This window comes from Sus scrofa, chromosome 1 (assembly GCF_054392235.1).
Source record: "Sus scrofa isolate SSC_HxYL_T2T_F1_AM1 chromosome 1, Sscrofa_HxYL_maternal_Yorkshire_Landrace_v2.0, whole genome shotgun sequence".
In the NCBI taxonomy this organism is placed as follows: Eukaryota; Metazoa; Chordata; class Mammalia; order Artiodactyla; family Suidae; genus Sus; species Sus scrofa.
Genome location: NC_139383.1, coordinates 53203826 through 53219768, shown reverse-complemented (window position 1 = coordinate 53219768; position 15943 = coordinate 53203826). Strand labels below are relative to the sequence as shown.

The 15943-nt window shown below is 41.7% G+C and overlaps 2 protein-coding genes across 10 annotated transcripts in view; both read right to left on the bottom strand.

The window, feature by feature from the left end:
- The window catches only part of MRAP2 (melanocortin 2 receptor accessory protein 2), a 124331-nt gene extending 113927 nt beyond the window's left edge, over window positions 1-10404 (bottom strand). Inside the window, exon 1 of one of the 2 annotated variants that reach the window (XM_084959308.1) lies at window positions 9958-10404. The gene's annotated coding sequence lies outside the window, so the exon portion shown is untranslated. The remainder of the gene's footprint in view (window positions 1-9957) is intronic. The other variant, XM_084959315.1, reaches the window with a different exon arrangement.
- A 2940-nt stretch (window positions 10405-13344) lies between these two features.
- CYB5R4 (cytochrome b5 reductase 4) overlaps window positions 13345-15943 on the bottom strand; it is a 99163-nt gene continuing 96564 nt past the window's right edge. For all 8 annotated transcript variants that reach the window (XR_014805242.1, XR_002343379.2, XM_021089555.2 and 5 more), the window contains one exon: window positions 13345-13939. Coding sequence is in view for 6 of the 8 variants with exons in the window: in XM_021089555.2 (XP_020945214.2) it covers window positions 13885-13939 (55 nt within the window). In the remaining 2 variants the exon portion in view is untranslated. The remainder of the gene's footprint in view (window positions 13940-15943) is intronic.

Sequence of the window (15943 nt, the reverse complement as noted above, 5' to 3'; positions counted from 1 at the left end):
AAATATTAAAGACAATCCATCAAGACTATAAATATCTGCCCATGGGGTCAGGGGGAAAGTGACAACACAGTTTTACAAATGAGACCTACCATCTGTTGAAGGAACAGATTCCTGCCATGTAGGCATTTTACCATAAAATACAAAAAGAATAAAACACAGATTATATGACCAGTATTACTCTGATATTAAAACCAGGTTAGAATGATGTAAAGAATGAAAATAACAACACTAATCTCATATGAACACTGACAAAAACCCCCTTAATAAAATATTAGCAAAGGGAATTCAATTATTAAAAAACAAAACAAAATAATAATGATGACCCAACTGGGTAACTGATTTACCCAAAAAATATGAGTTAAGTTTAGAAAAATCTGTTTAATTTACATTTTGTCTATTATCACATTAGCTGAAAAAAGAAAACCAATAAGATCATTTTAGTAGGTGGAGAAAAACATTTTTTATTTAAAAATGTAGCACACTTGGTTGCAAACTGAGAAGGAAATTTCCTCAACCTAATAAAAATTCTAGCACAATAGAAAAATCATAAAAATCATACTTAATATAGAAAATAAGAAAAACATGTTATCAAATTTTATAATTATCACCATTAAAAATTAAAAACATAGGTTGATAGATACAGAGAACAGACTAGTGGTTACCAGGGTGGAGAAGGAAGGGGTGGGGCAAGTGGGTATAGGGAAATAAGGGGTACAAACTATTAGGTATAAAATAAGCTTCAAGGAATATAGCCAATTTTTTTTTTTTTCTTTTTAGGGCTGCAGGTGCAGCATGTGGAGGTTCCCAGGCTAGGGGTTGAATCAGAGCTACAGCTGCTCGTCTATTCCACAGCCACAGCAATGTGGGATTGAAGCCATATCTGTGACCTACATCACAGCTCAGGGCAATGCCAGAACCTTCACCTGTTGCAGATACCATGGCAGCAGAAAGAGACATAGGGCACTCGGAGATGTGGAATAGCAAGTGGAATTCAGCACCAGTGCAGGCTCAGAGGAGTTGTCTCCAGAGCCTGAGCACCAGGTCTTTGTCCTGGGTAACTTTTATACAATAGGGATTTCCAGGTCTTAAGATCCCGCCCCCGCCCCCTGACTGCCCCTGGCAAAGCAGTCCTGGCCCTCTTTCCCAGAGCAGCAGATGGAGTTACTGCCTAAAAAGCTGAGCAAAGAAGATTACAGAAGCAAAACTGATAAGCAATGCTTGGAGCACGCTGTTAAGCAGGGCTGCTAGCAAAGACGTAATAAGGCATGTAGTTGCTACAAGATTACAAGGGTGGTATGCCCGATCAAAGGTGCTGACAGGCACACAGCTGCCTTTTCAGCTGGGGGCTTGTTCTCTAGTTAAAATTCTTACTTTAAATCCACTGAGCAAGGCCAGAGATCGAATCCACCTCCTCATGAATACTAGTCAGGTTCTTTTCCACTGAGCCACAACAGGAACTCCCGAGCCCAGTATTTTATAATACTATAAATGGAGCATAACTTTAAAAAAATTGTGAATCACTATGTTATACACCTGTAACTTATATAGTATTGTACAGCAACTATTCCTCAAAAAAAAAAAAAAATTAAAAACAAACGTTGTAAAAACTAGGAACTTCCCTAACCTGATAAAACTTGTGAAACCACAGCAAATATCCTATTTAATGGTGAAACATTAGAAGCATTCCTTTCTTAATTTAAAGTTAAGAATATGGTAAGGACTTTCCACTATTACTCTTTTGGGGGATGGGAATGGGGGTCAACTTCTACTACAGGAAGAAAGAATAGGAAAGCTATGGGTATAAAAATTTTAAAGGAAAAAATAAACTGGTCATTATTCACAGATAGTATTCATTATGTAAATTGAAAACTCAAGAGAAAAATAGGCTAATTATTAGAATCACCAGTTAAGGTCAAAATGTATAGTAGACATAAGACAAATATATAAAAATAGGTTGCACTCCTACATACTAAAATATGCATATAATTTTAAAGCATATCATATATAACAGCAATAGAATATAAGGTACGAGAAGCAAATCTAATGAAAACGTATATTTTTATGAAGGAAATTATAAAATGCATTTTTATTAAACCCTCATCCTCATGGATACTAGGTGAGTTCATTACTGCTGAGCCTCGACAGGAAAGCCCACATCTTGTTTTATCAATCACCCACAGTGAGAAATGCATTTAATATTTCAACTCAAACCACACTGTCATGCATAAGCAGGTAAAAATACACATAAAAAAACCAGAAGATTCAAGGAAAATAGTTACAATTACTATGTGCAATGCATGCTGGTATTTTCTATTCATCCCCATTTTATTAAAAAAAAAAACCCACAAAACTGTCGAAACTATAAAAATTGATTCCATAACCAGAGTTGTGATATTCAATTTGCAAATTGCACCGTACAATAGGGTTCTTGATAAAGGGTTCGGTGCAGTGGGTATGCTAGTATGATTCCTTGAGGGTGGAGAGGGAGTTGATTTGTGGTGTATGCCCATAACTGGGGTATAAAATTTTCTGCTGTGGCCAATATGGGCAAGCAGTGTGTTTAACAACCAGGTAACAAAATTCCTGAGAATTAACGATGAACCTTCACGAGCTGGTACAGGGTAGCTCCCAGCACACCACTGATTCTAGGATAACTGGTTACCCAATATGAAAGAAATGAACAATCGGACCTCTATATCCCACCATACATGAACATTAATTTCAGGTGAACTAAATATCTGACACATGAAAAACAAAGTTAGATGTAACTGTGAAATGTCGAAAGCCAAAGCTAGAAAAGTGAAAAACAAAAAAAAAAAAAAAACACAGTAGTATGTCTTTTTGACGCCCAGATAGGAAAGGATTCTTAAATGATATGAAAAACACAAGCCACAAAGGAAAACTTGATTTATCTGATTACATTTAAAATAAACTTTCATGATCATTAAAATACATCACTTAAAAAGTGTGAATATAAGCACCAGCCAAGATAAAACATTTGCAAGTCATATACATTCAGAATTTTAGAGGAATTCTTACATATCAATGAGAAAAAGATAACCCAGTAAAAAAATACAGAAAGTCACATGCAATTAATTTACAGCAGAGAAGATCTAAATGGCAGAAGAAAAAGCAAGGGAGCAAAAGAGGGATGAAGAGAGGGGGAAAAACAAAAAAACAAAAAATAGGCTGGTGGCTACAGCTCCAATTGGACCCCTAGCCTGGGAACCTCCATATGCCGTGGGAGCGGTCCAAGAAATAGCAAAAAGACAAAAAAAAAAAAAAAAAAAAACTCAATCCTGCTTGGGTTAGACGTACCTATCGGGTTCAGACCAGAAAGCAACATCTACAACCAGTCGTTCGATATGACTGAGTATTCAGTCATACTGAAATTTAATTCAGAGGCTTTGGAAACCCAAAAAGGCAACCAAGAGACATAACTGCAGGAGGCCCTAGGCTGGAAAGGCAGGAGAAGAGATGATGTTTTCAGAACCCAAGGCCTGGGGCCACCCAGCAGGCACTGAGTGGGGAAGGGCCATCCAGCTGAGTAAGAGCAATGGCAGGGCCTAGGCAGTAGGAACTGGGGCCATGGAGGAGACAGAGCCTAGCTAGAGACCCCACTGGAGGTGGAGTGGACAGGGAAAAAGTCCCTGGCCTTGAGCCTTCAATGTCCCACCGGTGCTTCCCATGAGCTGAATGAAGATGGAAGCCAGCTGGCAAGGGACCCTGGGAACTGCCCTTTCAGAGATGGGCTCTCTTCAGGTTAGGAGAGAGGAAAAATCTGAGCGCAAACAGAGAAATGCCCAGCACATCTGGGGAATGCACTAAGACCATCCCGTATCCATTAGGTCTGGAGTATTTCTAAAGTCCAAGAATAAAAAGCGTTGTAAGGATATAAATAGATGAGAACTCAAATACTCTGGTAGTGAGCAGAGAAATGAATACAAGCAGTTTTGAAAATAGGTTTTTTTTTCCCTAGTAGAATGGAAGATGCACACATCTCTGACCTAGAAAATCTACTCTTAGTTATAAATCCCAGAGAAAATTCTCACATCTATGCACAAGGAAGGATTCATGCACAAGAATATTAACCATTTGGGGGTGACTACAAAATTGGTAATAATTTCGATGTGCATGAAGAGGATTGGTTTTTTTGTTTTTTGTCTTTTTAGGGCTGCCGAGGCCTGTGGAAGTTCTCAGGCTAGAGGTTAAATTGGAGCTGCAGCTGCCAGCCTGCACCACAGCCACAGCCATACCAGATCTGAGCCACATTTGCAGCCTACACTATAGCTCACGGCAACACCAGAGCCTTAATCCACTGATTAAGGCCAGGGATTGAACCCGTGTTCTCTTGGATGCTAGTAGGTTTCATTACGGCTGAGCCATGACAGGAACACCAAGAATTGATTTTTTAATGTTACATATTCATACAATAATGGGATATTATGTCACAGTTTAAATGAACTGAACTAGTGCTACATGGATTAACATGGATTTATTCCCCATTAAAACAAAGCAAGGAGCAGAAGACCAAATACAATATTGTTCATATACAGTTTAAAAACATAGAAGACAATTCTGTATTTTGTGTGGGGGTATTGTTTAGGACCACATAAAGTATAAAAACATGCATGGGAGTTCCCATTGTGACTCAGTGGTTAACGAATCCAATGGGGAACCAAAAGGTTGCAGGTTCGATCCCTGGCCTCGATCAGTGGGTTAAAGATCCGGCATTGCCGTGAGCTGTGGTGTGGGTCATGGCCGAGGCTTGGATCTGGTGTTGCTGTAGCTTGGCGTAGGCTTGGTAGCTACAGCTCTGATAGACCCCTAGCCTGGAAACCTCCATATGTCACAGGAGCAGCCCTAGGAAAAAAAAAAGACAAAAAAAAAAAAAAAAACCATGCATGGAAATGATAAATACAAAATGCAGGATAACAGTAACCCTGGGAGTGATCTAGAGGAAAACGGTTATGTGAAAAGGTCCCTAGGAATTTTCAACAATATTTAAGTGCTTTGTTTCTCTAGTTAGGTGAACAATACTTTCCTGCTATTACATTTTCTCTCCACTTTTTGTACGTCTGAAACTTTTTTTTTTCTTTTTAGGGCTGCCCTTGAGGCATATAGTGGTTCCAGGCTAGAGGTTGAATTGGAGCTATAGCTGCCAACCACAACCACAGCCTTACCAGATCTGAGCCTCGGCTGTGACCTACACCACAGTTCATGGCAGTGCTGGATCCTTAACCCACTGAGCAAGGCCAGGGATCAAACCTCTGTCCTCATGGATGCTAGTCAGATGCATTTCTGCTGAGCCATGATGGGAATTCCAAGAAAATATTTGATTTTTATCAAAAAGGAAGTGCTGGCATCAAATTACTTTCTCAACTAAAAATATCAATCATGTTTGTCAAAGCTCTGTGTGCATAAGAATTCATAACATAAATGTGGTGTAAGAAATTGCCATGGTTCATATATTGTCTATTAATTGTCTATTTATTGCACCCTATGTTGCTAAACTGACAACTCGTGATCTTTCCTCCAAAAAGCTCAGGTTTGTTTTATCACATGTATAAAAACCCAGAACATTTGGAAATAGTATTAGTGGCTAAGAGGTATGAAGTCCCTTCTCTGCTTCAGGCCCAGTCATCCCCATCATAGATGTGAGAAAAACATATTACCAAGGGAGGAAGTCCGTTTTCCAAAGCCACCCCGCTAATTGGAGACAGAGCCTTCTTCACCCTCGCTCTCCTGCTCTGCCCAGGGAAACTCGTTTTTTTCTCACATTTGAGTCATTTTTAAAGAAGGATGCGTAAGAGGGCTTCTGACAATCTCTAGACCACCATATTGTGGAAATTTCTAATTTCACGAAATGGAAAACAAAAATGCAGCGGGCTCTCTGGGGAGAAGCAAGCCCTCCCTTTCAGCACCCTGGATCTGAGGCCCTGGGATGGCTCCTACCAGCACGTGACCTTGGCCATGTTAATCAGACCAACTGCATTCCGATTCAGGTTGTACCACTTTCTGACCCATCACTTGGCTTCTTCAAGACTCATCAAAATATACAGTATTTAATACTTTAGGTGGGTATTTAATACCTATCTTGCTGAGTTTGTCTGAGGGTGCGAAGTGAAAGCCCGGAAAAAGCACGTATATACACTGCCTGGTCCCTAACCTCACCGGGATGGTTACCCAGGGGGCAGAGCCAATGGTGTCCTTCTCTTCCCAACCCCACATTCAGTCACTTCACACTGAAACAGGCCATAATAGGACTTAAACCACAAAAGTGGGCAAATTCCACAAGTCGGTATTGGGTGGAGTTTTTTTGATTTTTTGTTTTTGTTTTTTGAGAGCTAGTTGTGAATCACTTACCAGCAAACATTTGCAGGGTGGTTGGAATTCATTTTGTCAATGGAAAAGCACCATGTAAATTTTAGCTACTATTATCTAAGATTTCATGACCAAGAGAACAAAACAGAGAACATTTAGGGGGGAAAACACCACCCACAAGAAGGTTTTTCTCCATCTCACAAAGCACCTATGCAGGACACACGTAAGGCCTTCCTCTGCACCCACACTAGGATGGTGGGGCGCCAGGGAACCAGCAGTCTTTCCAGAGCTGCTCCAGCACAAAGGGGCCGAGCTCCAGGGCTTCATTACTGAGTGAGAAGGTGGTATCTCCAAGTGTTATTTCTAAGTGTGACATGTGTTGTGCTCTTCCTGACCCCCAGTGAGTGCGGGGTCCCCTTCTTTGGTCGCCTTTGCCCCTTCTTCTAATGGTTTACAGCATAGAAGTCCCACCTCACTGAAGGTTTACAACAATAAAATTCAAGATTCTAAAATATGAAAGTTGGAGTTTCCTTCGTGGCTCAGTGGTTAACAAACCCAGCTAGGATCCATGAGGATATGCGCTCGATCCCTGGCCTCACTCAGTGGGTTAAGGATCCGGCGTTGCTATGGCTGTGGTGTAGGCCAGCAGCTGCAGCTCCAATTTGACCCCTAGCCTGAGAACTTCCATATGCTGTAGGTGTGGCCCTAAAATAAATAAATAAAAATTAATTAATTAAAAATTTAAAAATTAAAAAAAAATTTTAAATGAGAAAATAAAAAATTAAATACAATAAGAAAGTATCTATTATGGAGTTCCCATTGTGGCACAGCAGAAACAAATCTGACTAGTATCCATGAGGATGCAGGTTTGATCCCTGGCCTCACTCAGTGGGTGAAGGATCCAGGGTGGCCATGAGCTACAGTGTAGGTCACAGATGTGGCTCGGATCCTGCATTGCTGTGGCTGTGGTGTAGGGCGGCAGCTGTAGCTCCGATTAGACCCTTAGCCTGGGAACTTCCATATGCATGGGTGCAGCCCTAAAAAAAAGTAAAGTATGTGTTAAAATACACCACACAATATATGAAAGGCAACACGGAAAATCTAGACGTTGTAATGATTTTGCTGATTTTTTTTTAACTGTACAAGAATGAGGCTATCCTGATAATAGCACTGTAACAATTCCTGTATAAATATCAACTTGCTCAAAAGTGGGAAATCCTCAGCATAACCAACACCTGAATGTATTTTGCTAAGAATTTCAGCCACTTTCCCCTTAGACATGTTTAAGAGCAAATAATTATTTGTACAGAACACACCTAACTGCGTTTCTCAGCAGGTCCAAATAAGAGGAAATAGAATTGTAATGCAGTCATTGCAGGCTGTCTCAGCAAACACCACAATAAAAACTCTGCCCTCGATATTCTGATCACCATGGGCTGAGATGGCTAATTAGAAAATCGTAAGTCAAAACATAAGCTCTTTGAAATCAAGGAAGAGAGTTGCCAGCATCATTTTCAGATTTGCCCAGTTGTTACAGAGCAATGGACAAAATGTACTGCAACGTGGGTAACGGCTGTTCCTTCCATAGAGCCAGGCTTATCCAAAGCCTGTGTGGTTTGTATTTGCCTCCATGGTTCCAGTTATGACTCGCATTATTTAATGTGTTTACCACTGACCCAGAATTGAGGATGTTTCCTCATGGCCCTGATTGTCATTAGCTGCCTGTCTCTCAGGCCTGTCCCTTCCATCATGTCCTCCCGACCCTATCACCATAGTCCTCTTCCTAGAACTTCAGGTCACTCATATATCAACTTCACCCTTGCCTTCTGCATTATTATTTATTTCACATTCTTATTTTATTTTGCTTTTTTGCTTTTTAGGGCCGCCCTTGCAGCATATGGGAGGTTCCCAGGATAGGGGCCAAATCAGAGCTGCCGCTGCCGGCCTAACCACAGCCACAGCAATGCCAGATCGGAGCCACGTGTGGGAACTACACCACAGCTCACAGCAAGGCCGGATCCTTAACCCATTGAGTGAGATTAGGGACTGGACACACATGGATACTAGTCAAGTTCATAACCTGCTGAGCCATGACAGGAATTCCCTATTTTGCTCAAATTAAAATTGACTTATACCTCTCAGCTTATTCTTGTCCTAAGCACTCCATACGATTTTCTGTCACACAAGGGAAGAAAATATTCATGAAACATATCTGATAAAGAATTTATATCTAAATATACAAAGAGTGCTGGGAGTTCCTGTCGTGGTCAGCAATTAAAAACCCGACTAGTATCCATGAGGATGAGGGATCCCTGGCCTCGCTCAGTGAGTTAAGGATCCAGCATTGCTGTGAGCTGTGGTGTAGGTGCAGACACAGCTTGGATCTGGCATTGCTGTGGCTGTGGTGTACACCGGCAGCTACAGCTCCAATTTGACCCCTAGCCTGTGAACTTCCATGTGCTGAGGGTTTGGTCCTAAAAAAAAAAAAAAAAAGAAACAAGGAATGCTTTTAATTTAATAACAAGGAAAACCAATTAAAAATGGGCAAAAGACTAAAACAGACACTCTGCAAAATACACCAATGGCCAGTAAGCAAGTGATAATATGTTCAATATCAGTAGACATCAGACAAATGCAAGTTAAAACCATAATAAGATACCATTACACACTAATATTTAAAAGATTAATAATTTGAGGTTGTTGAGGATGTGGAAGCATTGACAGTTTGATATAGTGCTGGTAGGAATATAAAATGGTACAACTAGTTTGGAGGAAAAAAAAAAACCTGGCATTTTCCTAAAAGGTTGAAACCGTAATTTCAAAAGCATGATTGTCTAACTAGTATATGTTTCTACATTAGACCTAGAAATACATGCAGAATAAAAGGTTAAAAGAAAGTCCATAGTTACCATATGACCCAGCAATTTTACTTGTAGGCATTCATCCGAGAGAATGAAAAAATACATCCATGGAAAGACTTGGACATGAATGTTCTGGGGACCTCTACGGTGACACCCTTCCTAAGAGCTGAACACGTGCTGGAGGGCTGAGGGCAGCGGCCTGAGGTCGAGGTCCTCGGGGCTTGCTCTCCCTGGAACCAGCACTCCCTTACCAGGGCCCCAAGCTGAGTATGCCGCCCTCAAGGCAGAGCCTCCACTCCACGAGTGGAAACCAGGCAGCAGAAGAGAACTTTAACCATAAGAGAAAACATGTATTTCGCATTTTAGATAGGTCACTCTGACATTCTGTTTTGAGATCTGCCAAATTGGCAACCCTGCGTGAAAATAATTCACAATAAAACCAAAGCAGCAAGACACCAAGAGACGGGGACTGGATGGGGTTTCACTTTTCCTTTTTAACCTATTATCCACCAGGGTAAATACTGTAGAGCAAACAGAGGCTGGGTCATCCCCACAAAGGTGGGGGTCTATAGCCATCAACAGATGCCCCAAACTAGTTTAGGACAAGTTTATATGGCAGAGAAGGTGGACCACGGAGGAAGCTGTAGCCAAGCCTTTGCCGACATAATGGAGACGAGTATTCTGAAGTGGAAAACTCCTCTCACTCCTCCATCCCATTAAGGTGAAAACTGAGGGCCCACAGCGATATCTAGACGAAACAAAATTATCTTACCTTGGACAAGTTTCTCTCTGTTCTCTTTATAGACCATGGTAGGCAGAAGGGCCACGTCCAACGACACCAACACCCTAACACCTGCAGACTCGGAACATGCTATACTAAATGGCTAAAGGGACTAGGCAGCTCTAAGGCTACAGGTTTGAAGACCAGGAGGTTTTCCAGGATTATCCGGGTGGGCCAAACCTAATCACGTGAGCCTCCAAAAGCAGTCAACTTTCTCCAGCTGGAGCAAGGAAGACTACAGCAGAAGGTAAATTCAGAGAGCAGAAGCTTGAGAAGGGTGGATCTACCCGTCCTGAGGGAGCCACATCGACAGCAGAGAGGGAACGTGGGCAGCTACACAAGCAAAGACCAGCCCCCAGCTGACTGCCAGCAAGGAGGTGGGAAACTCAATGCCACAACCTCCAGGAAGTGAATTCTGCCAACAACCTGAAGGAGTCTGGCAGCAACGTTCCCCAGCTCTTCCCCGAGAGAGGCCCAGCCCAGCTGATGATCCAATTTCAGCAGAGGGCCCAGCTGAGCCCCATTGTGCCCAGGTTTCTGAGCCATGCAATAAATTGGGGTTAAGCCTTTTAGTTCATGGCACTTTATTCTGGCAGAAAGAGAAAACTAATACATAAATATATTTTATTTTCCTTTTTATGGCTGCACTTGTGGCACGTGGACATTCCCTGGCCAGGATTCGAATGGCAGCTGCAGGCCTACACCACAGCAACTTTGGATCTGAGCCACATCTGCGACCTACTCCACAGCTTGCGGCAATGTTGGATCCTTAACCCACTGAGGGAGTCCAGGGATCAAACCAGCATCTGCCAAACCAGCAACCCTGGGTTCTTAACCTGCTGAGCCACAACAGGAACTCCCACAAACACATTTTTAAAAAGGAAGTAAGTGGAGTTCCCATTATGGCTCAGTGAGTTAAGAACTTGACTAGTATCCATGAGGATGCAGCTTTGATCCCTCGCCTTGCTCAGCGGGTTAAGGATCCGGCTTTGCCTTGACCAGTGGTATAGGTTGAAGATGTAGCTCAGATCTGGTGTTGCTGTGGCTGTGGTGTAGGCTGGCAGCTGCAGCTCTGATTCAACCCCTAGCCTGGGACTTCCTAAAAAGACTAAGGAAATAAAAGGAAGTAAGCAAGCAGAATTCTCAAGGAAAAGTGCCTTTGGGTTGTAATTCCCTTTCCTTATTGCAAATGCATGGTGTAGGAATCTTGGAGGTCTTAAAAATTAGTTACAATCCACAGTCCCACCTGTGTTCCTCTGTATAGGGCTGTATTAAATGGGAGACTGAGGCCCTCTAGAACCCACTGGAAAGGAACGTGGACCTCAGAGACATCAAGACTGTAACAGGAGGATCTGTTATCAGGCTCTTGTACTGATGTGGTTGAGGGATGGCAGGGCAGGGCAGGGCAGGCTAGCTAGTATGCAGTCAGACTGGAGAGGAAGATGCTGATCCCAGATAGTTGTAGATAGGGCTGGCTAGGTTGAAGGTAGTACCAGCAAAATAGAGATTTCAAAAGGGGGAGTAGACTTGGGAGATGCTGAAACCCTGGGTTTACTCAAATATATTTCACCTGCCTTCACTAATTAAGCTGGTTTTAAGACCTGCATGGCCTCCAAATAAGATGTTTGCCAAAGTAGTTTCCCAAGAACCTGGAGTCAGCTCTCTCTCATGGGAACTGGGCTGGTTAGGACTGGTTAGGATCACTGACCCTCCAAATGGGCACGCATGAGTGGCCATCCAGTGACCTTGTGCCGTCAGAGGGCCCAAAACTCCACCCTCAGATGGTGCTAAGTGCCTCCACTTTTGAATGTGCCAAGACCCATGGCTTAGTTACACTTGCACAGAATGACAATTACCATACAATTACCATACTTTCCCCCATCATCTTTCCTCACACTCCCCGTGCCTCAGACCGCCCTGCTTCTTTATTCATTATCCCATACCTACCCTAAGTCTCTTGGAGATCTGAGACTTGTTCTCCAGTCTCTTTGCTTTAGCTGCCTTTTAAATAAACCCTCTCTCTGCTGTAAACTTTGGTCTCTCAGTTTTGGCTTGCAGTGCATTGGGCAAAACAAACCTGGCTTGGTTAGAAAATGGTCATGGCAAAAGTTTATCGTGGCATCTATTGGATTTGAGGGGCCTGTGGAACATCCAGGCGCTAGCCAGGAGGTAAAGGGATTGTCAAAACTGGAGCTCAGCTGATTCTCAGAGATGCCAGTTTGAGAATTATTAACATACAGGTTCAGAAGATGTTTATGAGTTTTCTTTTGCTTTAAAATACATTAAGAAGAGGACTGAGGAAGAGATACAAATAGAGAGTAAAACAATTTTGTTTGCTAGAGGTAATTAGAAAAGAATTGGAGAGAGGAAAAAAGAGGATGGAAAAGATGAGAAAGCCAGCTGAGGTGGAATTAATTGATATATTGCTAATAGACTACAAAAACAAAAAAGCAGAAAACCGTGTGCTTACAAAGTTCATGATCTCAGGGGAGAAAAAAGGAGGTGGTAGGGAGACAGAAGCTAGAAAATGTTCCTGTTCGCCACCAGCAAGCACTGCCAGCCCAGGACAGCTAGGTCCTGCCTGAGTGAATGACAACGAACAGAGGAGGGAGGCACAGCGAAAGGCAATGGTGTTGGCCCAGCCACCCACACCTTGGGAGCTTCCTCAGCTTTGGGGGTTGTCATTTGAGGAACGCCAATATCATGTTCCTCCATTTAGAAAATCAATTACAGGGAAACTGGAGACTCCCTCCACCCCTTTATTTCCATCAAAGCAATGCTGCTATGTCAAGTAAGACTGAAAAGTCTAAGTTAGCTTATGCATTGCCACCTATGCATCCAACACATTTTCCTCATGAAAAGCTCACAATGGCCTTTCTTGATACCCTTTGCTGAATCCCATTTGTGAAAGCTTTGAAGGCTGCACACAGTAGCGGGGAGAGAGAGAGGCAGATGTCCACAGAGCAGAGCTTAGGAGGGCTCCCTGCTGAACCGCCAGCTGTGGGGCATGCTGCAACCAGGAAGGTACCATTTAGGACAGACTGTTCCTCATCTTCACCTCTAGTCGCTAGTCGGCTAGTCGGTAGTCGGCTAGTCGCTGGACGAGATGGGCTCAAAAAGAACTTAAATGTAACCCATTCCAAAGCACCAAATGATTATTTTAGGCCATGAGACCAGATGCTACATTTTCATTACCTTTCCTATGCCTCTAGTTGGGGCTAAGAATCAAAACAGCTCTCCAGGTTCTCTTCCACTGTTTAACAGATCTAATCCAAAACTGACTGTGTGAAGTGTCTCCAGAAGGCAGTGTTGCCTTTTAAAATCCCCCTTAGACACCACCCCATATTGTTGCATTCGAACACACTTCTACCACAAAGGTTAAAAAGTCCTTAAGTACATTTTTATTCTACTCTGTAACAAGGCCATGGACACACAAAATGTTTGGATCACTTAATAAGTTACAACATTCCATGTTTTCATAATAAGAAAGAACAAGGACATAAATGATCATTTCCTGAGTTAACAGTGCAATGTAAAATTTAATCTGTATTGCTCATCAGACACTTCACAGCATAAAAACATGATCAAAATGATCATTTGCTTTATCATGTCATAAAACGCGAGAGCTTATGATATAACAGTGATACAGTTTAAATGGTAAGGAACTTTGTGATTCATAACAAAGAATCCTCTAGGTACTTGTTGCCACGACTGACTTTCCAGGACAAATATCAGTAGGAAAATAACTTATGGTACAAAATAAAGTCAACCAGGTATCTATAGTGAAGAAACATCTGATTTCGTTTAAGAAACTGAAACCTGGATTCTAGTCAGCCTTTTAGTATGTACAAAAATGTTCTCTTAAAAAACCCTAAGTAACCACAAATTTAGATAAAACAGCTGAATGACAGCTCTTCATTATGCTGTGAAACTATGGATCTCATCTTTGGAAAAGTTCAGATCATGCAGCAACCTGAAAAACAAACACAAAGCACACGTTTCTTAAGGAAAATGTTTAAAAAGAAAGAAGTGAGATCAGAGTTTACTATCATAACCATAGCATTTTTTCATTTCCCCAATTTAGTATGTACTTTCTTTAAAAACCCCACAATTATTACTTCTAAAAAACCAACAATAATTCCTTAGTATCATCAAATACCTAGTGTGCAAATTTTCAATTGGCTCATGAACACCGTAATTTTTAGTTTGTCTGAATCAAGATCCAACTAAAATCTACTCATTGTGACCTTCTTTTATGTCTTTGAGGTATCCTTTGATCTGTAAGATCCCCACATGCTGTACTGGGCAAGCCTCTCACTGCCAGAACCATCCTACCTTTTTGGCCATCCAGCCCGGCTCTCCCTGGCAAGTGGCACCCCAGGCGAGCCTTCTGAGTGCCTGCACCCTCGACCTGTCCCTCCCTGCCTGTTGTGCTACTCTCTCCACCTCCTCAGACTGGCAATGCTTATTCATCCTGCAAAACCAGGCCTTTCTGCTTGCTCAAGACTGCAGTATGCATGTATTTTTCCCCCCTGCATGTTTTCTAAACTTACACTAAAAGAATTCATCAAATCATCTTGTTTAGATGGCTCACGATTATATTTCTTTTGTTTACGCTGTGCTCCTGGGTTCTACAGTATTTCTTTTTTATTTTATTTTTTTTATTGTTATTTCCCCAATACAACTTTTTTTCTACTGTAAAGCATGATGACCCAGTTACACATACATGTATACATTCTTTTTTTCTCCCATTATCATGTTCCGTCATAAGTGACTAGACATAGTTCTCAGTGCTACACAGCAGGATCTCATTGCTAATCCATTCCAAAAGCAATAGTTTGCATCCATTAACCCCAAGCTCCCAATCCATCCCACTCCCTCCCCCTCCCCCTAGGCAACCACAAGTCTATTCTCCAAGTCCATGATTTTCTTTTCTGTGGAAAGGTTCATTTGTGCTGTATGTTAGATTCCAGATAAAAGTGATGTCATATGGTATTTGTCTTTGTCTTTCTGACTTACTTCACTCAGTATGAAGAGTTTCTAATTCCATTCATGTTGCTGCAAATGGCATTATTTCATTCTTTTTATGGCTGAGTAGTATTCCATTGTGTATATATACCACATCTTCTTAATCCAGTCATCTGCCAATGGACATCTAGGTTGTTTCCATGTGTTGGCTATTGTGAATAGTGCTGCAATGAACATGTGGGTGCATGTGTCTTTTTTAAGGAAAGTTTTGTCTGAATATATGCACAAGAGTGGGGTTGCTGGGTCACATGGTAGTTCTATGTATAGTTTTCTAAGGTACCTCCATACTGTTCTTCATAGTGGTTGTACCAGCTTCCATTCCCACCAACAGTGCAGAAGGGTTCCCTTTTCTCCACACCCCCTCAGGCATTTGTTCTTTGTGGACTTATTAATGATGGCTATTCTGACTGGTGTGAGGTGGTATCTCATGGTAGTTTTGATTTGCATTTCTCTGATAATCAGGGATGTTGAGCATTTTTTCATGTGCTTGTTGGCCATCTGTATATCTCATTTCTATAATTATCTAACAATAGTGTTACACTGTAATCTATCATAAAGAGCTATATGTATGGAAAATTTTGATCAGTTTTTTAAGAAATGTATCCTGTTGGCAAAGGCACAATAAAGTTGTATCTTACAGACTACAGGCAATAAGGCTAGCAAACCTTACCTAACACAAACCAAAAAGGAAAAAGTCTTTCTGACCATGTGGCTCCCCTCTCTGCCACCAGGGCCCTCCCAGGTAAGGGGAGCTTGTCTTTCTCTGAATTTCCAGAACTTCGTTTCTCTCTCTAGAAAGAGTATTTATGACATTCTAGTAAGAGTATGATAAAGAGTGTTTCTACCACTAGACAGTGTGGGCCTTGAAAGCAGAGACTGTTTTATTCATCTATGCAATAAATGGTGTTACTTAGTGGATGAAAGGACCTTTATTAGTCAAATAATTCTA